This window comes from Dendrobates tinctorius, unplaced genomic scaffold, assembly GCF_039654945.1.
Source record: "Dendrobates tinctorius isolate UK_male_01 unplaced genomic scaffold, ASM3965494v1 ptg000031l, whole genome shotgun sequence".
NCBI classification, from domain to species: Eukaryota; Metazoa; Chordata; class Amphibia; order Anura; family Dendrobatidae; genus Dendrobates; species Dendrobates tinctorius.
The window spans coordinates 23,221,803-23,245,214 of record NW_027361699.1 but is presented as its reverse complement, the minus strand read 5'-3'; the positions used below and the strand labels follow the sequence as shown (position 1 = coordinate 23,245,214).

General features: G+C 41.6%; 1 protein-coding gene across 1 annotated transcript in view; it reads right to left on the bottom strand.

The window, feature by feature from the left end:
* LOC141086300 (cytochrome P450 2J2-like) overlaps positions 1–23,412 on the bottom strand; it is a 75,982-nt gene that overhangs the window by 26,304 nt on the left and 26,266 nt on the right. Inside the window, exons 2-3 of the mRNA XM_073572256.1 lie at positions 6,124–6,286; positions 5,728–5,877 (exon numbers count right to left, since the gene is read on the bottom strand). Of these exons, the coding sequence (XP_073428357.1) occupies positions 5,728–5,877; positions 6,124–6,286 (313 nt within the window). The remainder of the gene's footprint in view (positions 1–5,727; positions 5,878–6,123; positions 6,287–23,412) is intronic.

The following is a 23,412-nucleotide window of genomic DNA, read 5'->3' as shown; positions in this document are numbered from 1 at the left end:
AGGGAACAGAGGACTTAGCCTTTGGAGAGAGTTTCCGCAAGGCACTCTCCTCTGCAATCTCCTCTACCGCAGATGAAACGCAGGAGACTGCTGCATGTAAGGGTTTAGATTTCATCATAGGGAAAGAAGAAATCAGACTCCTAACACTCAGTCTACTGAACCACCGCACAACTAGCTCTTCCCTCTCCTTGTGTTTCCTCACCCATCCCCTGTAGACTGTGAGCCCTCATGAGCAGGGTCCTCTCTTCTTCTGTACTTGTGTGTGTGCCTTGTGTTCTGCCCTCTGAATATAGGGCAAATATGTTTGCATTATGTGCTGGTTTAGTTAGCACCATCTAGTGGTGGCTGAATTTATAGCTGTGGCTTAAATACTTTACAGCCTGTGTCTTTAACAGAGTGATGCATTGTGGGATGAAGCAATGTATTCTGGGATGAGGGAGATGCAATTTTCTTCTGTGTATATTATAGGACGCACATTGTTTACTTGTCCTCCTGTAACTCCCCTACTTGAGTTTGTTATCCTGGTAAAGCATATCTGGTAAAGTTAATATCTTTTCTTGCAATGCAGTGTTGTACAGAAATGTTATTAACTGTACAGCAGCCAGTGCTCAGTAGATGTAATTAGACACCTTTGTGTTTCTATGTAAAGTTTGCATCACACTGTATACTTCCTGTAATTGTGTTAGCTTTGTGATCATCTGCCCAATACTTACCCATGTCGTTTATATTCTTTATAGTTTTACCACATGTTCTATACTCTTCACCAATAAACAAGTTAGACTACAGAGAACAGTCTGCTTATTTGGAAAACAGCAGTGGTTTATGCTGTATGCTAGAGTGCACACCGTGTCAATGTGTATGAAGGCAGAACAGTAAAACAGATGCTAGATACGTGTGATAGTGAATACAACTTAAGGAGACCCTTGCACCCACACCGCACTGCCTGCGGATACTGCAGCGGCCGCCATACAGTCACAAGTACCGAGAATGCAACCCGCCAACAAGTGCTTCATCTTTCCCGCCACACGAAAGCCCGCCATGCATAGACTCAGTTTCCCGCCAGTATACTCAGCAGTACGCAACTAAGCACACAATGTCTCAAAACAGCACATCCTCACTTAAAACGAGGTCACGAGCAAGTTCTGGCAGGTCATCAATAGCACAGCTCACTGCTGTCACTCGTGCCGAGGCTGAAGCAGCCAAAGCAAGATCCTCCTTCGACGAACGAGAGATGCATCTAAAGCTGAGACAAGCAGATCAAGATACGGAAACTGCAAGCCGAAACCGCACGTTTGCAGGCAGATCAAGATACAGAAACTGCACACCTGCAAGCCAAAACTGCACACCTGCAAGCTGAAGCCGCACGTTTGCAGGCAGAGAGAGAGGCGGAAACTGCACGCCTGCAAGCCGAAACTGCATGTTTGCAGGCAGAGCTAGAAAGACTTGTGGCAGACAAAGAGACAGCAGCTGCAATAGCTAAGGCTGTTTATTTGGAAGCCATGAAGAATCCTGATTATGAGAGATGCAGCAGCATTCCTGGATCAGATCTAGAGCAGCAAGATCCAGCGCATTGCAGAGTACGTCCGTCAACATTCCGGTGTGGATGACAGCCCTGACGCATCATATCGATCAGCCTAAGCCGATTATCAATGACCCAACCCCGAACTTCACTACCATAGGCGAGGAGACATCCAGCACAGAGATGTCGACCGCAGCTACCGTTCCACTGAGAAGGTACAGCTCCCATTCCGCTTTAAAGAGACACCTTCTTCACCGAGAAGGTACTGCACAGACTATCCGGAGTCAGAAGCGTCTTACAGGTATGGTGATACACCATACACTAGACATGACTATAACACACCGTCTTGTATCAGCATTAACGGCGTCACCATGGACTTTGCAAAGTTCTTTGCCCACTGATAACTGGCTACAAAAGGACTTGTAAAGTTCACTGACAAACCTGAGAACTATAGGTTATGGCGAGCCTCTTTCCGGAACGCCATTCATGGTCTGGACCTTTCTTGTAGTGAGGAGTTGGATCTCCTAGTAAAGTGGCTTGGAAGTGAGTCGGTTGAACATGCCAAAAGACAGAGACATTAATGTAAAGCATCCCCGCACAAGTCTACGTAAAGTGTGGGAAAGACTTGATGAATGCTATGGGACAGTAGAAGTCATAGAGAATGCTTTATATAAAAGAATTGATGATTTTCCTAAGATAGGACCTAAAGGTTATCAAAAGAATAGAGATTTGAGTGATTTATTGATAGAATTACAGGTTGCCCAGGAGGAAGGAAATTTGCCCGGATTGGCATACTTAGACACTGCTAAGGGTGTCAATCCGATAGTACAGAAACTTCCTTACAACCTACAAGAAAAGTGGATTACATGTGGTTCAGAATATAAACAAAATCATAATATATCATTCCCTCCTTTCACTGTATTTTTTGATTCTGTCACTAAACAATCTAGGATTTGAAATGACCCTAGTTTTGACTTTACTCTGTCGTGTTCCACTGCCCCCGGTGTCAAACCCAGTAGGACACCCGTGGCAGTCCACAAAACTAACAATGTTTCCACAGGCCCTCCTCACAACGTGAATAAACCTCCTCTGGATGAGAGCAAGCCTCAGGATTTCACTAAACATTGTTCTCTACATAAGAAACCACATCCTCTACTAAAATGCAGAGCCTTCAGGGAGAAGTCTTTAGAGGATCGCAAAGGTTTCCTCAAGGAGAGCAACATCTGCATCAAATGTTGTGCCACAACCTCTCACTTCGCCAGGAACTGTGAAGCTAGTGTGAAATGTGCAGAATGCAGCAGCACGGATCACAATACAGCCATGCACCCTGGATCAACTCCACGAGTATTGTCACAAGCAGAGGAGCATGATGAGAAGCAGAAAGACACCGACGAAGACACCCCTGAGGTCAGCTCTAAATGTACGGAAATCTGTAAGGGACTCACAGGAGGAAGGTCCTGTTCAAAAATCTGCCTTGTCCGAGTCTATCCTGCAGGCTGCAAGGACAAAGCCTTCAAGATATATGCAATCCTGGATGACCAAAGTAACAGGTCTCTAGCCAGGTTCATCTTCTTTGACAACTTCAGCATTGTAGGCCCTGGTTCTCCCTACACCCTGAGGACGTGTTCAGATACCGTTGAGATGGCGGGGAGAAAAGCTACCGGATACAAGGTGGAGTCCATAGATGGCTAAACCTGCCTATCATTACTGACCATCCTGGAGTGCAACCAGATTCATGACAGGTCAGAAATACCTTCACAGTAGGTGGCGACAGATCACCCCCATCTAAAGCGTATAGCCCACCTGATACCTGAGATGGATCCAGGAACCTCAATAGCTGTACTTCTGGGAAGAGATATACTACAAGTCCACAAGGCTAGATAAATGTATAAACGGCTCATCATCACCGAGCACATCCCGGGCTCACCGCCCCCCAAGCACCGAGCACACCCGGGCTCACCTCCCCCTGAGCACGAGCACATCCCGGGCTCACTGCCCCCTGAGTACATCATGGGCTCACTGCGCCCCAAGTGTTGTGAGTTCATTTTTCCCTTCACCATTGAGGTCTGATGAACTCCCTCCTCTGGTGAAGGAAGGTAGTGAGGCTGATTACCAAACACATGGGCAGCTAGATGATGACTGGGTGGCTGGAATTGAGGACTGGATATAAGGCTGCCGACGCCCTTCTTCCTGGCTGGTGATTTTCCTGCTGGATTCTTGGAGACCAGTCTGATTCTTGCATTTCAAAGCTAAGTTTTTCTGCTCTGCTTTGTACTCTTCAGTTTTGTTTTTGTTTTGCCTTGTTTTTTTGGAGTTCTGCCATCCCCGGCCGGGGGGTGAGCTGAGTTCCATTTTTGTCTCTGATCTGTTGATCTTTTGCTCTGTCTTCAGAATATACCTGAGTGCTGATATACTGTAGTCTTTTGAAGTCTAGCGACTTCAGGGCCTGTTTTTCCTATCAGTCGGTTGGCTCTTTTTCTTAGGGTTTTTGCGGATGGCAGACAGCAGCTTTCCTATACTGTCCTATGTAGTTAGCTTGGGCCCCATCATTTGCTCAACCTATCTTTCTATCTGTGTTAGTGGTTTCATCTTGCTTCACTGTCATTATATGTTGGGGGCTGCCTATTGCTTTGGGGTCTGCTCTGGGGCAATTTAGTTTTTCCCCTTTCTGTCTTTAGGCTATATAGTTCTCCGGCTGTGATCGAGGGGTCTAGGGCACCGTAGGAACCCCCCACAGCTACTGCTAGTTGTTGTGGATAGGTTCAGGGGTCTGCAATCCGATAGCTGCCAACCTCTCTGGTTTTTCTGGACTTAGCTTTTATTTTGTTTTTTCCTCCTTCGTTGACTCATCATAACACCCAAGCACATCCCGGGCTCATCGCCCCCAAACACTGAGCACATCCTGGGCTCACTGCCCCTTGAGCATCAAGCACATCCCGGGCTCCTCGCCCCCCCGAATACATCCCGGGCTCACGCCCTGCGAATATATCCTGAGTTTCACCACCCTCTGAGCACATCCCACACTCACCGAGCACATCCTTGGCTCCCTGCTCCCCGCCCCCCAAGCAGATCCCTGGCTCCCTGCCCCCTGAGCATCACCAGAACTCACCACGCCTGGCAGTTCCGACATCTGCTCCTCCCACCGCTGCCTCAGATGCGCAGAACCGAGCATCAGGGGGTGGAGCAGCCGCACAGAAATGCTCTGTGTTGTGGGGACACTGCGCCTCCACAGTGTACAGACGGGAGGAAACCTGGAGATGACATACAGGTATATACTATATACAGGGGGAGATGACATACAGGTATATACTATATACAGGAGGAGATGACATACAGGTATATACTATATACAGGGGAGATGACATACAGGTATACACTATATACAGGGAAGATGACAGAGGTATATACTATATACAGGAGGAAATTACATACAGGTATATACTATATACAGGGGAGATGACATACAGGTATATACTATATACAGGAGGAAATGACACACAGGTATATATTATATATAAGAGGAGATGACACAAGTATTCACTATATACAGGAGGAGATGACATGCAGCGACAATTTTTAGGTGCAATATAATCATTATAATTTGTTAGAATTTGTTATAACTAACCTCAGTTAGTTACTCTTCAGCTAGTAATAATATTACCAAATAACTCCAATTAGAAAGTAGTATAGTTCTGTTCTGATTTGCTATGTCGCTTACCCCATGTGCAGGGCATTGCAGTAGCTTTAGATATCCATGGTTATACCACTAAGAGTTGTCTAACTTTCACTGTATGAGTGGTTATAACCATGGATACCTAAACTACTGCAATACCCTACATGGGGTAAGCAACACAGCGAATCTGAAGAACTATACAACATTTCTAATTGGAGGTATTTGCTAATAGTATTATTATTACATCTACTACATATTCGGTTAGGATGTTGGAGCTGGGAATACCCCTTTAAAGAGTGTAGTAATTCAAGTATCCTCCTACTCTGCCCTATAATAAAATTAATATAAATTGTGCACTTTACAACAAACAATTTTAATTCTAGATTAAGAAACTGAGTTTACAAACTGAAATACATCTCCCTAGGTTTTAAAGTTGAGGTATAGTATAGTGTGTGAAAAGTTTTTTCATGTATCCATTTGACACCCAGCTTTTTATTCATATGCTAAATACAGAAATAAACTGTCATACAAATACCATTTTGTGCTGCTAAATTCTCTACAAGTCTCTGAGCTTCTCTCTGTATTCGCGACTCCAATCCACGTTTTCCTAATCCAAGATTCCTTAAGGTCATTAAGCCAAATCGTCTTTGTTGTCTCCATCTATGCCCATTTGATGCTACGATACCTGACAACGGAGGGGATGGAAAAGAAGGTTGTTTGTTTAATGTTTTAAGGGATGGTTTGAAAAGTTGGGGAAACACTTTAAATGTTCCAATTTATATATAATCTTCTATAGAAAAACATTTATATTAAAATATCACTTTTCACTATTTTGAGCATAGTTATACACTACCTTAGAAATTGTGGTAATGTATAGTTAGTGTTTTGTACCTCCGAATAGTACACTTCTTCAGTTATCACTTGCCCCTACCTTTTGCATGTGTAACATCAGCCATGAAGCTGGTGACTGGGCGTCCAGAAAACTCTTCTGAGTGAGAAACAATTGCATTCTTCACAGCCTTGAATCCGTTTAGTATTATCAGAGGAGTCTCACCAATCCAAACAGTGTACATATTCCCATAAAGTTTAGTCAACTGTAAGACAAATTGTAGATTTTAGGAGAGAAGAAAGTCCAAACTCTGGGACCTCAAGAGGATGGGCTTATTGTTGAGGGTCTAACCGCTGGGACCTATAGCAGTCTCAAAAATGGGGCTCTTCAGTGCTCTGTCTTGCATGAAGCTGGCAGAGGTTAGCAGCATATTCAGCCTCTGCTCCATTCATTGTCTGTTGGACTGCCGTAAACTTTTATGGGCAGCCCCACAGAAAATGAGTGGAGTAGAAGCTGAGCATGATGCTCAGAGAGTGGAGACAGCTCTCCACCCTCAGTGTTTCGTAGCCTCATTATTCTTGGAATCACTTGGGTTCTGACCACTGGGATAGTGGACAATTGTAATTTTAAGAAGGCTTCTTTAAAATTAGATGCATAAGAACATTATGAAACCATTGGCTCACTATCAAGTGTTCTTTAAAGTGCTCCTCACACAGAAATGTGGTTATAGTTCAAAAGGAAACAGTTAGCCATTTCATGCTGATCACAGGCAACATACAATAAGGATAAGTTCCCTTTTTTACTTTGAAATGTTGCAGTGTTTCAGGGAAAGCATAACTTGAAAAACAAGACAGGTATGGGGAGTGGAATCTAATGGACAGTTCTGTCTGGTTTTTGACTGCCTGGCACAGCTTCATTGATAGATTGCCCCCTAAATGATCAGAGACTTAAAAGAGACCTCTATATGAAGCTAAGCTGGCAAAGAGAAGCCAGAAAGAGCACCTAATTTTTTTAGGCTGGGTTCACATTACGTTAGGCAGTCCGTTAGATGGACTGCGTTACATTGTGGTATAACGCGGTGTAACACAGTCCGTTAATGCTACCATTCAACCCCATTGTCGGGCGCATCGCGACGCATGCCGTAAAGCGGCACATGTTCGCGATGTGCCGTCATTCACTGACGGAGCCTCGGTTGCGGGCTGCAGCGTCTGAGGCTCCATCACTGCTAGCACAGATGAAAAAGGGAAAGGGTAGGGGGAAAGAGAAATAATGCATTGTCATGCAATCAATCCATAAAATACATAGAACACATAGATATTTGTCAGATCAAAAACATAGTCAAAATATATTACACAAATATAAACTAGAAATAAAAAACAATGCACTTATGGAAATAGTTCTATCCAACGGTTCCATTTACAAGCAAATTTGTTAAAGCAGTTATTTGAAATAGCAATTTTATTTTCATAAGATTTATGTAAAGAAGTTTTATTAATTAAATCTTGTAATGAGGGAATATTAGGGGACTTCCAAAAAAAAGCAATATTATTTTTGGTAACTGAAAAAAAGTGAAGAATAAGTTGTCTTAAGGATGGATTGAACTGATCAATGCCCACAGAGAGTAAGGCCAACTGAGGGGTTAAAATAAAATCATTAATATTTAAAATTTGACCAACCAAGGACTCAACCTCTATCCATAATGGTCTAATCTTTGGACATGACCAGTATATGTGAAATAGAAAACCAATCTGTCCACATTCTCTCCAACAATTTGGGGAGTTGTCTGAGTTGATCTTGGCTAATCTAGAGGGAGTATAGTACCATCGTGATAATAGTTTATAAAATGACTCTTGGAGAGTCATTGAAATAGTGGAAGAGTACGTTGTTATAATCGCCTTTTCCCAATCGTCTATCTGTACTGAAAGGTGGAGGTCCTCTTCCCATTTAATCATGTAAGGTGATTTACAAAAGGTTTGATCCAAGTTAAACCATTTATAAGGGTATTGAATGCTCCAAAAAACATAAGGACAGAAGGTTCAGAGAGATATGGTTTGGTCTGCAGAAAAAGCTCCATTTGGTTCTTCAAGATTAAGAATTGTTAAAAGGCAGAAGAGGGAATCCCTAATGTGGCCTTGATTTGTGTAAATGGGTAGAAAAATTTACCATCGTAAATGTCTTGAATTTTGGTAACACCACAAGTAGCCCAGAGTGGATCTAGATTAAACTCTGCAATAACCTCAAACAAGGAAAGAGGGAGTACTTTAATAATTTCTGATTTAGGAATTTGCCTTCTAAGTCTGAATAATTTCATCCAAGCTTCCGAAATCGCTAAGAAAATAGGATGATTAATAGGGAAAGTCCCTTTTTTGATAAGCAGATTGAAAATAATTCTGTTTAGTGGGGTATCTTTATTGAAAAATAATTCCAAGTCATTCCAAGATGGTTTATATAGGCCAGGCCACTACCAAATAGACTGCTTTATGAGATTAGCATAATAATATGCTGTAATGTTAGGCAGACCCATTCCACCATGTGGTTTGCTTGTAAATAATTGATTAGTAGCAATCCTAGCCCTTTTATTACCCCATACAAAAAAATTAATATGAGATTGTTGGCTGGTTAAAAATGAGGTCGAAACATAACGGGAGAGATCGAAAAACATAATATTTTGGGCAAAATAATCGATTTGACAATTAAATTTTTCCCCCACTATGAAAGTCCTGTATCATTGTAAAAATTAAAATCCTTAATAATAGAATTAATAAGATCATAGATAAGTAGAGATCAGAGTTAATATCCCTAGAAAACTTTAAACCTAGATATACAAAGTCTTTTTCTGCCCAGCTCCATGGGGATATGTTTTTAACTTCTTGAATTTGAGAAGAGTTTAAATTAAAATGTAGAATTTTAGATTTGGCGACATTTATTTTAAAATATGAGATAATAGAGAATTCATTGAGTAAATTTTGAATTTGATTTATGGATTTAGATGGTTCTGTCAGGGTTAATACAATATCATCAACGTATAAACTAATTTTATAGTCTCTGGAGTTAGTACTAATTCCTTTAATATCTTGGTCATCCCTAATTAATTTAGCAAGGGGCTCTACTGCTAAAGCAAATAATAAAGGAGAAAGTGGGCATCCCTGTCTAGTTCCATTAGTAATTTTAAAAGGGGTAGAAAGATGATTATTAACATAAATTCTTGCTTGTGGATTGGAATAAAGGGTCATAATTTTTGTAATACAAGGGATATTAAAACCAAATTTTTGTAGAGTACAATTTAAATAATTCCAATTCAAGCGATCAAATGCCTTTTCAGCATCTAAGGAAATCACAGCAGAACAAAGTTTTTGGGAATTTATTAATTTAATTATGTTAAACCAGGGGAAGAGTCTTGAGGAGATCATTTGCATATTCCCAGTGCCTTCTGGGATAAGTGAAGAGTCTCCGCGAGCTCAACGATCACTGGGTTTTGGCCGTTGCAGCTGAAAAGAGGAAATCGGAGAAACCAGGGGAAGAGTCTTGAGGAGATCATTTGCATATTCCCAGTGCCTTCTGGGATAAGTGAAGAGTCTCCGCGAGCTCAACGATCACTGGGTTTTGGCCGTTGCAGCTGAAAAGAGGAAATCGGAGAAACCAGGGGAAGAGTCTTGAGGAGATCATTTGCATATTCCCAGTGCCTTCTGGGATAAGTGAAGAGTCTCCGCGAGCTCAACGATCACTGGGTTTTGGCCGTTGCAGCTGAAAAGAGGAAATCGGAGAAACCAGGGGAAGAGTCTTGAGGAGATCATTTGCATATTCCCAGTGCCTTCTGGGATAAGTGAAGAGTCTCCGCCAGCTCAACGATCACTGGGTTTTGGCCGTTGCAGCTGAAAAGAGGAAATCGGAGAAACCAGGGGAAGAGTCTTGAGGAGATCATTTGCATATTCCCAGTGCCTTCTGGGATAAGTGAAGAGTCTCCGCCAGCTCAACGATCACTGGGTTTTGGCCGTTGCAGCTGAAAAGAGGAAATCGGAGAAACCAGGGGAAGAGTCTTGAGGAGATCATTTGCATATTCCCAGTGCCTTCTGGGATAAGTGAAGAGTCTCCGCCAGCTCAACGATCACTGGGTTTTGGCCGTTGCAGCTGAAAAGAGGAAATCGGAGAAACCAGGGGAAGAGTCTTGAGGAGATCATTTGCATATTCCCAGTGCCTTCTGGGATAAGTGAAGAGTCTCCGCGAGCTCAACGATCACTGGGTTTTGGCCGTTGCAGCTGAAAAGAGGAAATCGGAGAAACCAGGGGAAGAGTCTTGAGGAGATCATTTGCATATTCCCAGTGCCTTCTGGGATAAGTGAAGAGTCTCCGCGAGCTCAACGATCACTGGGTTTTGGCCGTTGCAGCTGAAAAGAGGAAATCGGAGAAACCAGGGGAAGAGTCTTGAGGAGATCATTTGCATATTCCCAGTGCCTTCTGGGATAAGTGAAGAGTCTCCGCGAGCTCAACGATCACTGGGTTTTGGCCGTTGCAGCTGAAAAGAGGAAATCGGAGAAACCAGGGGAAGAGTCTTGAGGAGATCATTTGCATATTCCCAGTGCCTTCTGGGATAAGTGAAGAGTCTCCGCCAGCTCAACGATCACTGGGTTTTGGCCGTTGCAGCTGAAAAGAGGAAATCGGAGAAACCAGGGGAAGAGTCTTGAGGAGATCATTTGCATATTCCCAGTGCCTTCTGGGATAAGTGAAGAGTCTCCGCCAGCTCAACGATCACTGGGTTTTGGCCGTTGCAGCTGAAAAGAGGAAATCGGAGAAACCAGGGGAAGAGTCTTGAGGAGATCATTTGCATATTCCCAGTGCCTTCTGGGATAAGTGAAGAGTCTCCGCCAGCTCAACGATCACTGGGTTTTGGCCGTTGCAGCTGAAAAGAGGAAATCGGAGAAACCAGGGGAAGAGTCTTGAGGAGATCATTTGCATATTCCCAGTGCCTTCTGGGATAAGTGAAGAGTCTCCGCCAGCTCAACGATCACTGGGTTTTGGCCGTTGCAGCTGAAAAGAGGAAATCGGAGAAACCAGGGGAAGAGTCTTGAGGAGATCATTTGCATATTCCCAGTGCCTTCTGGGATAAGTGAAGAGTCTCCGCCAGCTCAACGATCACTGGGTTTTGGCCGTTGCAGCTGAAAAGAGGAAATCGGAGAAACCAGGGGAAGAGTCTTGAGGAGATCATTTGCATATTCCCAGTGCCTTCTGGGATAAGTGAAGAGTCTCCGCCAGCTCAACGATCACTGGGTTTTGGCCGTTGCAGCTGAAAAGAGGAAATCGGAGAAACCAGGGGAAGAGTCTTGAGGAGATCATTTGCATATTCCCAGTGCCTTCTGGGATAAGTGAAGAGTCTCCGCGAGCTCAACGATCACTGGGTTTTGGCCGTTGCAGCTGAAAAGAGGAAATCGGAGAAACCAGGGGAAGAGTCTTGAGGAGATCATTTGCATATTCCCAGTGCCTTCTGGGATAAGTGAAGAGTCTCCGCGAGCTCAACGATCACTGGGTTTTGGCCGTTGCAGCTGAAAAGAGGAAATCGGAGAAACCAGGGGAAGAGTCTTGAGGAGATCATTTGCATATTCCCAGTGCCTTCTGGGATAAGTGAAGAGTCTCCGCGAGCTCAACGATCACTGGGTTTTGGCCGTTGCAGCTGAAAAGAGGAAATCGGAGAAACCAGGGGAAGAGTCTTGAGGAGATCATTTGCATATTCCCAGTGCCTTCTGGGATAAGTGAAGAGTCTCCGCCAGCTCAACGATCACTGGGTTTTGGCCGTTGCAGCTGAAAAGAGGAAATCGGAGAAACCAGGGGAAGAGTCTTGAGGAGATCATTTGCATATTCCCAGTGCCTTCTGGGATAAGTGAAGAGTCTCCGCCAGCTCAACGATCACTGGGTTTTGGCCGTTGCAGCTGAAAAGAGGAAATCGGAGAAACCAGGGGAAGAGTCTTGAGGAGATCATTTGCATATTCCCAGTGCCTTCTGGGATAAGTGAAGAGTCTCCGCCAGCTCAACGATCACTGGGTTTTGGCCGTTGCAGCTGAAAAGAGGAAATCGGAGAAACCAGGGGAAGAGTCTTGAGGAGATCATTTGCATATTCCCAGTGCCTTCTGGGATAAGTGAAGAGTCTCCGCCAGCTCAACGATCACTGGGTTTTGGCCGTTGCAGCTGAAAAGAGGAAATCGGAGAAACCAGGGGAAGAGTCTTGAGGAGATCATTTGCATATTCCCAGTGCCTTCTGGGATAAGTGAAGAGTCTCCGCCAGCTCAACGATCACTGGGTTTTGGCCGTTGCAGCTGAAAAGAGGAAATCGGAGAAACCAGGGGAAGAGTCTTGAGGAGATCATTTGCATATTCCCAGTGCCTTCTGGGATAAGTGAAGAGTCTCCGCCAGCTCAACGATCACTGGGTTTTGGCCGTTGCAGCTGAAAAGAGGAAATCGGAGAAACCGCGCGCCTGTCGGCGCGCGAATTTTGGCTCATCTTTCATCTTTTTAAGAAATCTCAAGATGGAAGAGGCCAGGAGCCATTTGGTGAGCTGCATTTCTTGCTACATGTTCACAGATTTACCAGTGGAAAAGCCAAACTTCACATGCCACAAATGCAAGCTTGTGACCCTGTTGGAGGAAAAGTTACAAAATCTCGAAGAGAGGTTAGCTACGTTGAAGATCATTAAGGAAGGTGAAGAGTTCTTGGACAGAGCAGAATTATCTCTTCATGTTACAGAAAGAGAAGAAATTCGAAGTGCACCTGAAGAAACAGAGGAATGGAGACATGTGACCCAGAGAAGCAGGAGGATCAGGAGGCAGTCAGCACCCATACTGCTCAGAAACCAGTACCAGGCTCTCACGCAGGAAAACGATGAAGAAATACATCAGGATAAGACTTTGCCAACAAACAGCAACCTTGTACGCCTTCAGAGTCCTCCTGGATGGAGAAAGAAAAATGTTGTGAAGAAGAAACGGAGAGTGGTGGTCATGGGGGATTCCCTGTTGAGAGGAACAGAGGCCGCTATCTGCAGACCGGATATAACTTCAAGAGAAATGTGCTGTCTTCCAGGTGCAAAAATTAAAGATGTGTCTGACAGGATATCAGGACTCTTCAGACCTACAGATGACTACCCATTCCTGCTACTACATGTGGGGACAAATGACACCGCAAGAAACGACCTGGAAACCATCTGCAGAGACTTTGAAGACTTAGGCAAGAAAGTGAAAGAACTGGGAGCGCAGGTGGTCTTCTCTTCCATCCTCCCAGTGGATGGCCATGGAACAAGGAGGTGGAATAAGATTCTGCAGGTGAACAACTGGCTACGTCGATGGTGCCGTCAGCAACGATTTGGATTTCTGGATCACGGAGTGAACTACTTATACGATGGACTACTTGCTAGAGATGGGGTGCACCTTACGAAGACTGGAAAGCAGGTATTTGGAAGTCGCCTTGCTACACTTGTAAGGAGAGCTTTAAACTAGAACAACATGGGAAGGGAAGCAAAAGACCAGAAAAAGCCATACACCTGACAAATGCTACTGAGAACTCTGCTATTAGAAGTGGAAAGGAAGAACAAAGACGAAAGAATCTAATTAAAAAAAATATTGGAGAAAGAGAAACCAATCACAAACTAAAATGTTTCTATACTAATGCACAAAGCATGGGCAACAAACAAGGAGAATTGGAACTACTAACACAGGAAAAGAAATATGATGTCATTGGAATCACTGAAACTTGGTGGGACAATACACATGATTGGAATACAAGACTAGAAGGATACAACTTATTTGCAAGAAACAGACTTGATAAACGAGGAGGGGGTGTCGCATTGTATGTTAGAAATGCGTATATCTGCACAGAGATTGAAGCTTCAGAGACTGGGAGTTCTGTGGAAACTGTTTGGGTAAGAATACAAGGACAGAACAATGGAAAGGACACCATTGTAGGCATTTACTACAGGCCGCCTGTGCAAGCTGAATATATGGATGAACTCTTTATGCATCAAATGGCCAAGTTCTCCAAAAAATATGACATAGTTGTCATGGGAGATTTCAACTATCCAGACATTTGTTGGGAATCTCTCTCAGGCAAAACTAACAGGTCAAGGAAATTCTTATCCGCTCTTGCTGACAACTTTATCTTCCAAAAGGTAAAGGAGAAAACAAGGGGAACTGCTACCTTGGATCTAATCCTTATAAACAGGGAGGAAATGGTTGAGGAGGTAAAAGTGGCTGGGACCCTAGGAGGTAGCGACCATGCTATTTTAGAATTTTGGATAACTAGAGGCGGAAGACCTGTGAAGACTCAGACGTCAAGGTTAGATTTCAGAAAGGCAGATTTTAAGGGATTCAGAAAGAGAATTGGAGGGATCCAATGGCTGGATATCCTTAAAGACAAAAATGTCCAGGAAGGATGGGAAATCTTGAAAAATGAAATTCTCAAAGCACAGTTGTTAACAATTCCGAAAAGAGGGAAGAATAGGAAGCATTTAAGGAAACCAGGATGGATGAACACAGAACTTAAGCACATGCTAAAAAGGAAGCAAAAAATGTTTATAAAATGGAAAGAAGGAGGTATATCTAAAGAAGAATATAATGCTGTCTGCAGAACCTGCAAGGCACAAATCAGATTATCTAAAGCTGAAAATGAATTGAGGCTTGCAAGAGATGTCAAAAGCAATAATAAAGGATTTTGGGGATATGTCAAAAGTAAAAGAAAAGTCAAAGATGCTATAGGATTTTTACAGGATGAAAATGATGAAATGGTAAGACAGGATGTTGAGAAGGCTGAACTTTTAAATTCCTATTTTGCATCTGTTTTCTCTCAGAAAGGAAATGTAACATCAACTGTTATTCACTGTCCTATTAAGGGAATAGAAGAATCCAGGATATCTATAAACAGAAAGATAGTGAGGAAACACTTAGCTAACCTAAATGTATTCAAGTCTCCAGGTCCAGATGAATTACACCCCAGAGTACTGAAGGAGATAGCAGAAGAAATTTTTGAACCCCTCTCCATAATCTTTGAAAATTCTTGGAGAACAGGAGAAGTGCCAGAAGACTGGAGAAGAGCAAATGTTGTTCCTATCTTCAAAAAGGGGAAGAAGGTGGACCCAGGCAACTATAGGCCGGTGAGTCTGACTTCTATACCAGGAAAGATCTTTGAACAAATTATTAAACAACATGTATGTCAATACCTGGATAAGAATGAAGTGATTAAACAGAGTCAGCATGGGTTTGTAACTAATAAGTCATGTCAGACTAATTTAATTTCCTTCTATGATGGTATTACTGATTGGGTGGATCAAGGAAATGCTGTAGATATAGTATATCTTGACTTCAGCAAAGCATTTGACAAAGTCTCTCATACAATCCTTATTGAAAAAATGACTAAGTATGGAATGGACAAGGCAACTGTTAGGTGGATTCATAACTGGCTTAGTGATCGGACCCAAAGAGTGGTCATAAATGGCTGCACATCCAGTTGGAAGAATGTCTCAAGTGGGGTACCACAGGGCTCTGTCCTGGGCCCTGTATTGTTCAACATCTTTATCAACGATTTAGATGAAGGAATTGAGGGTAAACTGATTAAATTTGCTGATGACACAAAGCTAGGAGGGATAGCTAATACTAGAGAAGAGAGAGAGAGGATTCAAAAAGATTTAAATAAACTGGAGAAGTGGGCAGCAACTAACAGAATGGTTTTTAACAGGGAGAAATGCAAAGTACTACATCTGGGCAATAAAAATGAAAAAAGCATTTATAGAATGGGAGGAATAGGGCTAAGTGACAGCACATGTGAAAAAGACTTGGGTATACTAATAGATCACAGACTGAATATGAGTCAACAGTGTGATGCAGCAGCAATAAAGGCAAATGCAATTCTAGGATGTATTAACAGAAGCATACAGTCTAGATCACGTGAAGTAATTATTTCCCTCTACTCCTCTTTGGTCAGACCTCATCTGGAATATTGTGTCCAATTTTGGGCACCACATTTTAAAAAAGACATCAACAAACTGGAGCAAGTTCAGAAAAGAGCGACCAGAATGGTGACCGGTCTGCAAACCCTGTCTTATGAGGAAAGGTTGCAGGATTTGGGAATGTTTAGTTTGCAAAAGAGAAGACTGAGAGGAGACTTAATAGCTGTCTACAAATATCTAAAGGGCTGTCACATTGTAGAAGGATCAACTTTATTCTCATTTGCACAAGGAAAGACTAGAAGCAATGGGATGAAGCTGAATGGGAGGAGACACAGATTAGATATTAGAAAAAACTTTTTGACAGTTAGAGTGATCAATGAGTGGAACAGGCTGCCACGAGAAGTGGTGAGTTCTCCTTCAATGGAAGTCTTCAAACAGAGGCTGGACAGACATCTAACTGGGATGATTTAGCGAATCCTGCTTTGAGCAGGGGGTTGGACCAGATGGCCCAGGAGGTCCCTTCCAACTCTACGATTCTATGATTCTATGATTCTATGATTCTATTAATCGTCTGGTACCTTCAACAGACTGTGTTTTATAAAACCAATTTGATCGTTTGAAATTAAACTGGGCAGAATACAATTTAGTCTATTAGCAGTGATCTTGGAATAAATTTTTAAATCAGTATTAATGAGGGAAATGGGCCTATAATTTATTATTTGGTCTGGGTTTAAGTTTGGTTTAGGAATAAGAATTATATTAGCTTCAAGATTTTCTTTCGGGAATGCAGCTGTAGATGCAGCAGCATTAAAAATCTGCACTAAATGGGGTTCCAGAATCTTGCTGAAAGATTTATAATAATTATTACTGTATCCATCAGGACCAGGCGCTTTATGGGAGAGAAGTTGTTTTATAATATTACATGTTTCTTCATCATTAAAAGGAGAGGTTTGAAACTCCAAATCATCCTTAGTAATCTTAGGAAGATTTACTGAGGATAAAAAAATCTTTAATCGTTTTCTCATTGGGAGTAGTATGGGAGGGATTCTCATTTAAATTATATCATTTTTTATAGAACTCTGCAAATGAATTAACAATTTTTTGTGGGTGTAGAAGTGTAATTCCTTTGGGGGTAGTAATCTTATCAATCCTGTTTCAAATTCTTTGCTTTTTGATTCTATTGAACATAAATTTAGATGGCTTGTTTAAAGACATGTAATATTTAAGTTTGGAGTTTATGACTGCTGAGTCGTAAAAAGAGAATATAGTGGCTTTCAATTCATTTCTTAATTTTAATAGATCCGATTTTATTTTGGGACAAGGGGAAGAAGTATTAGTCAGAGACAATTCCTTATCTTTAATCATGGACTGTAATTCCTTGATTTTATTTCTGTTGAATTTTTTTATTTTAGATGAGCTTTGTATTAAGGTACCTCTAATGACCGCTTTATGAGCATTCCACTGTAAAAAGGGCTTCGTAGAATCAAAAGGGTTTTCTCTAAAATAATTGGTTAGGGCCAGTTAAACTTCCTTATGATATTTGGAATTTTGAAATATTGAGGAATTACACCTCCATAAAAATTGATTAATTGTATGGCCTTCTTCAAATTCAGCAAAAAATGGGGCATGGTCAGAAATAGTCCTACTACCTATAGAAGTGGATTTGAATCTAGGGAGGGAAAATATATCTGTCAGGATAAGATCTATCCTTGAAGCAGATAAATGAGTGTCAGAGAAAAAGGAATATTCCTTCGATGTGGAATTAAGACATCTAAATGAGGGGAAGAGTCTTGAGGAGATCATTTGCATATTCCCAGTGCCTTCTGGGATAAGTGAAGAGTCTCCGCGAGCTCAACGATCACTGGGTTTTGGCCTTTGCAGCTGAAAAGAGGAAATTGGAAAACCAGGGGAAGAGTCTTGAGGAGATCATTTGCATATTCCCAGTGCCTTCTGGGATAAGTGAAGAGTCTCCGCGAGCTCAACGATCACTGGGTTTTGGCCGTTGCAGCTGACTTTTGGCTCATCTTACATCGTTTTTAAGAAATCTCAAGATGGAAGAGGCCAGGAGCCATTTGGTGAGCTGCATTTCTTGCTACATGTTCACAGATTTACCTGTGGAAAAGCCAAACTTTACATGTCACAAATGCAAGCTTGTGTCCCTGTTGGAGGAAAAGTTGCAAAATCTCGAAGAGAGGTTAGCTACGTTGAAGATCATTAAGGAAGGTGAAGAGTTCTTGTACAGAGCAGAAATATCTCTTCATGTTACAGAAAGAGAAGAAATTCGAAGTGCACCTGAAGAAACAGAGGAATGGAGACATGTGACCCAGAGAAGCAGGAGGATCAGGAGGCAGTCAGCACCCATACTGCTCAGGAACCAGTACCAGGCTCTCACGCAGGAAAACGATGAAGAAATACATCAGGATAAGACTTTGCCAACAAACAGCAACCTTGTACGCCTTCAGAGTCCTCCTGGATGGAGAAAGAAAAATGTTGTGAAGAAGAAACGGAGAGTGGTGGTCATGGGGGATTCCCTGTTGAGAGGAACAGAGGCCGCTATCTGCAGACCGGATATAACTTCAAGAGAAATGTGCTGTCTTCCAGGTGCAAAAATTAAAGATGTGTCTGACAGGATATCAGGACTCTTCAGACCTACAGATGACTACCCATTCCTGCTACTACATGTGGGGACAAATGACACCGCAAGAAACGACCTGGAAACCATCTGCAGAGACTTTGAAGACTTAGGCAAGAAAGTGAAAGAACTGGGAGCGCAGGTGGTCTTCTCTTCCATCCTCCCAGTGGATGGCCATGGAACAAGGAGGTGGAATAAGATTCTGCAGGTGAACAACTGGCTACGTCGATGGTGACGTCAGCAACGATTTGGATTTCTGGATCACGGAATGAACTACTTATACGATGGACTACTTGCTAGAGATGGGGTGCACCTTACGAAGACTGGAAAGCATGTATTTGGAAGTCGCCTTGCTACACTTGTAAGGAGAGCTTTAAACTAGAACAACATGGGAAGGGAAGCAAAAGACCAGAAAAAGCCATACACCTGACAAATGCTATTGAGAACTCTGCTATTAGAAGTGGAAAGGAAGAACAAAGACAAAAGAATCTAATTAATAAAAATATTACAGAAAGAGAAACCAATCACAAACTAAAATGTTTCTATACTAATGCACAAAGCATGGGCAACAAACAAGGAGAATTGGAACTACTAACACAGGAAAAGAAATATGATGTCATTGGAATCACTGAAACTTGGTGGGACAATACACATGATTGGAATACAAGACTAGAAGGCTACAACTTATTTGCAAGAAACAGACTTGATAAACGAGGAGGGGGTGTCGCATTGTATGTTAGAAACGTGTATATCTGCACAGAGATTGAAGCTTCAGAGACTGGGAGTTCTGTGGAAACTGTTTGGGAAAGAATACATGGACAGAACAATGGAAAGGACACCATTGTAGGCATTTGCTACAGGCCGCCTGTGCAAGCTGAAGATATGGATGAACTCTTTATGCATCAAATGGCCAAGTTCTCCAAAAAATATGACATAGTTGTCATGGGAGATTTCAACTATCCAGACATTTGTTGGGAATCTCTCTCAGGCAAAACTAACAGGTCAAGGAAATTCTTATCCTCTCTTGCTGACAACTTTATCTTCCAAAAGGTAAGGGAGAAAACAAGGGGAACTGCTACCTTGGATCTAATCCTTATAAACAGGGAGGAAATGGTTGAGGAGGTAAAAGTGGCTGGGACCCTAGGAGGTAGCGACCATGCTATTTTAGAATTTTGGATAACTAGAGGCGGAAGACCTGTGAAGACTCAGACGTCAAGGTTAGATTTCAGAAAGGCAGATTTTAAGGGATTCAGAAAGAGAATTGGAGGGATCCAATGGCTGGATATCCTTAAAGACAAAAATGTCCAGGAAGGATGGGAAATCTTGAAAAATGAAATTCTCAAAGCACAGTTGTTAACAATTCCGAAAAGAGGGAAGAATAGGAAGCATTTAAGGAAACCAGGATGGATGAACACAGAACTTAATCACATGCTAAAAAGGAAGAGAAAAATGTTTATAAAATGGAAAGAGGGAGGCATATCTAAAGAAGAATATAATGCTGTCTGCAGAACCTGCAGGGCACAAATCAGATTAGCTAAAGCTGAAAATGAATTGAGGCTTGCAAGAGATGTCAAAAGCAATAATAAAGGATTTTGGGGATATGTCAAAAGTAAAAGAAAAGTCAAAGATGCTATAGGATTTTTACAGGATGAAAATGATGAAATGGTAAGACAGGATGTTGAGAAGGCTGAACTTTTAAATTCCTATTTTGCATCTGTTTTCTCTCAGAAAGGAAATGTAACATCAACTGTTATTCACTGTCCTATTAAGGGAATAGAAGAATCCAGGATATCTATAAACAGAAAGATAGTGAGGAAACACTTAGCTAACCTAAATGAATTCAAGTCTCCAGGTCCAGATGAATTACACCCCAGAGTACTGAAGGAGATAGCAGAAGAAATTTTTGAACCCCTCTCCATAATCTTTGAAAATTCTTGGAGAACAGGAGAAGTGCCAGAAGACTGGAGAAGAGCAAATGTTGTTCCTATCTTCAAAAAGGGGAAGAAGGTGGACCCAGGCAACTATAGGCCGGTGAGTCTGACTTCTATACCAGGAAAGATCTTTGAACAAATTATTAAACAACATGTATGTCAATACCTGGATAAGAATGAAGTGATTAAACAGAGTCAGCATGGGTTTGTAGCTAATAAGTCATGTCAGACTAACTTAATTTCCTTCTATGACGGTATCACTGATTGGGTGGATCAAGGAAATGCTGTAGATATAGTATATCTTGACTTCAGCAAAGCATTTGACAAAGTCTCTCATACAATCCTTATTGAAAAAATGACTAAGTATGGAATGGACAAGGCAACTGTTAGGTGGATTCATAACTGGCTTAGTGATCGGACCCAAAGAGTGGTCGTAAATGGCTGCACATCCAGTTGGAAGAATGTCTCAAGTGGGGTACCACAGGGCTCTGTCCTGGGCCCTGTATTGTTCAACATCTTTATCAACGATTTAGATGAAGGAATTGAGGGTAAACTGATTAAATTTGCTGATGACACAAAGCTAGGAGGGATAGCTAATACTAGAGAAGAGAGAGAGAGGATTCAAAAAGATTTAAATAAACTGGAGAAGTGGGCAGCAACTAACAGAATGGTTTTTAACAGGGAGAAATGCAAAGTACTACATCTGGGCAATAAAAATGAAAAAAGCATATATAGAATGGGAGGAATAGGGCTAAGTGACAGCACATGTGAAAAAGACTTGTGTATACTAATAGATCACAGACTGAATATGAGTCAACAGTGTGATGCAGCAGCAAAAAAGGCAAATGCAATTCTAGGATGTATTAACAGAAGCATACAGTCTAGATCACGTGAAGTCATTATTTCCCTCTACTCCTCTTTGGTCAGACCTCATCTGGAATATTGTGTCCAGTTTTGGGCACCACATTTTAAAAAAGACATCAACAAACTGGAGCAAGTTCAGAAAAGAGCAACCAGAATGGTGACCGGTCTGCAAACCCTGTCTTATGAGGAAAGGTTGCAGGATTTGGGAATGTTTAGTTTGCAAAAGAGAAGACTGAGAGGAGACTTAATAGCTGTCTACAAATATCTAAAGGGCTGTCACATTGTAGAAGGATCAACTTTATTCTCATTTGCACAAGGAAAGACTAGAAGCAATGGGATGAAACTGAATGGGAGGAGACACAGATTAGATATTAGAAAAAACTTTTTGACAGTTAGAGTGATCAATGAGTGGAACAGGCTGCCACGAGAAGTGGTGAGTTCTCCTCCAATGGAAGTCTTCAAACAGAGGCTGGACAGACATCTGACTGGGATGATTTAGCGAATCCTGCTTTGAGCAGGGGGTTGGACCAGATGGCCCAGGAGGTCCCTTCCAACTCTACGATTCTATGATTCTATGAAATAATTCATTCTTAAAAATCCAACAATTTAGTGAGGGAGGTTTGCATCTATTAGTAGAGGATGAATCAAGAATGTTATTTGGTACAATATTATAGTCTCCTAACATCAGTAAAATACCTCTTTAAATTTGATCAACTTTTTTAATTATTTTATTTAAAAATTTAATTTGACCCTTATTTGGGATGTATAGATTAACTATTGTGTACATTTGAGAGTTTAGATTACAAACCAAGATATGGTAGTGTCCATTAATATCAGAAACCTCTTCTAACAATTCAAAAGATAAAGAATTCCTTATCATAGTGATGACTCCCGCCTTCTTTGAGGAACTTGACGACTCAAAACTAACAGGGTAATTTCGTACAGAAAATTCTGGGTGATTATTTAGTTTAAACTTTGACTCTTGTAAACAAACTATGTCTGCTAAACATTTGAAAATTTCTCTCTGGATGGTAAGGCGTTTATTAGGACTATTAAGTCCCCTTACATTATAAGAACACAACTTAATAGTCATATAACTAAACAATGGACCGTTGGTTAATTACAAAGAAAACTAAGGGCTTTTGTATAAAAATAAGCTACGAACTATGAAACAAATATACACAAAATACAAATCTCTAGAAGGAATCCTACACCACGGATTCTCCTTCTGGTGTGTTGGGGGAAAAGTCCGTGAGGTGCATTATCCAAGGAAACAGCCTCTATTGTAAGAATAAAATGGCCCATTCTAAACTTAGTGCACCACTGAAAAGTAAAAGACTTAAAGCATCATGAAATATTAAACAATAACCAATTCAGGCGGCATAAAATTTTAGATCAGAATATAGATTTTAGATCTCAAGTAATATGTCTGGAGCCTGGAGAACCATTTTTGCCCGAATGAAGCGCAAAGCCATTCATCTTCAGGAATTCATACCCATCTTTTGGTGAGAATACAACAGATGTCTTTCCTTTAAAATTGATCAACAGTTTCAGAGGGAAACCCCACTTATACAGGATTTCTTTGTCTCTTAAGACTGATGCAATGGGTCTAAAAAGCTTTCTTCCCTCAATGGTCTCTTTGGAGAGGTCAGAGAATAACTTAAGATGACCATAAGGTTCTGGGAAGCCCTTTTTTACTTTGACATAGTTCTGGATCCTTTCCTTGATATGGTAAAAGTGAATCCGCATTATGGTGTCTCTTGGTAATTCTCCTGGGATATTAGATGGTTTTGGCAGCCTATGGATACGGTCCACTATTAAATCAGAATCAGATAAATTTGGCAGCATGTGTTTGAAGACAGATTTAATATAATCAGGAAGTCTATTAGGGGTAACATCCTCCGAAATACCCCTAATTTTGATTTTATTTCGTCTTGACCTATCTTCTATGTCTGCCAATTTAAGCTTTAGTTTCTGAAGCTCTACCTCTGTATCTTGTTTCTCCTTTGAAGTAATTTCATTTTTTTTTTCCATATCCGATAGTC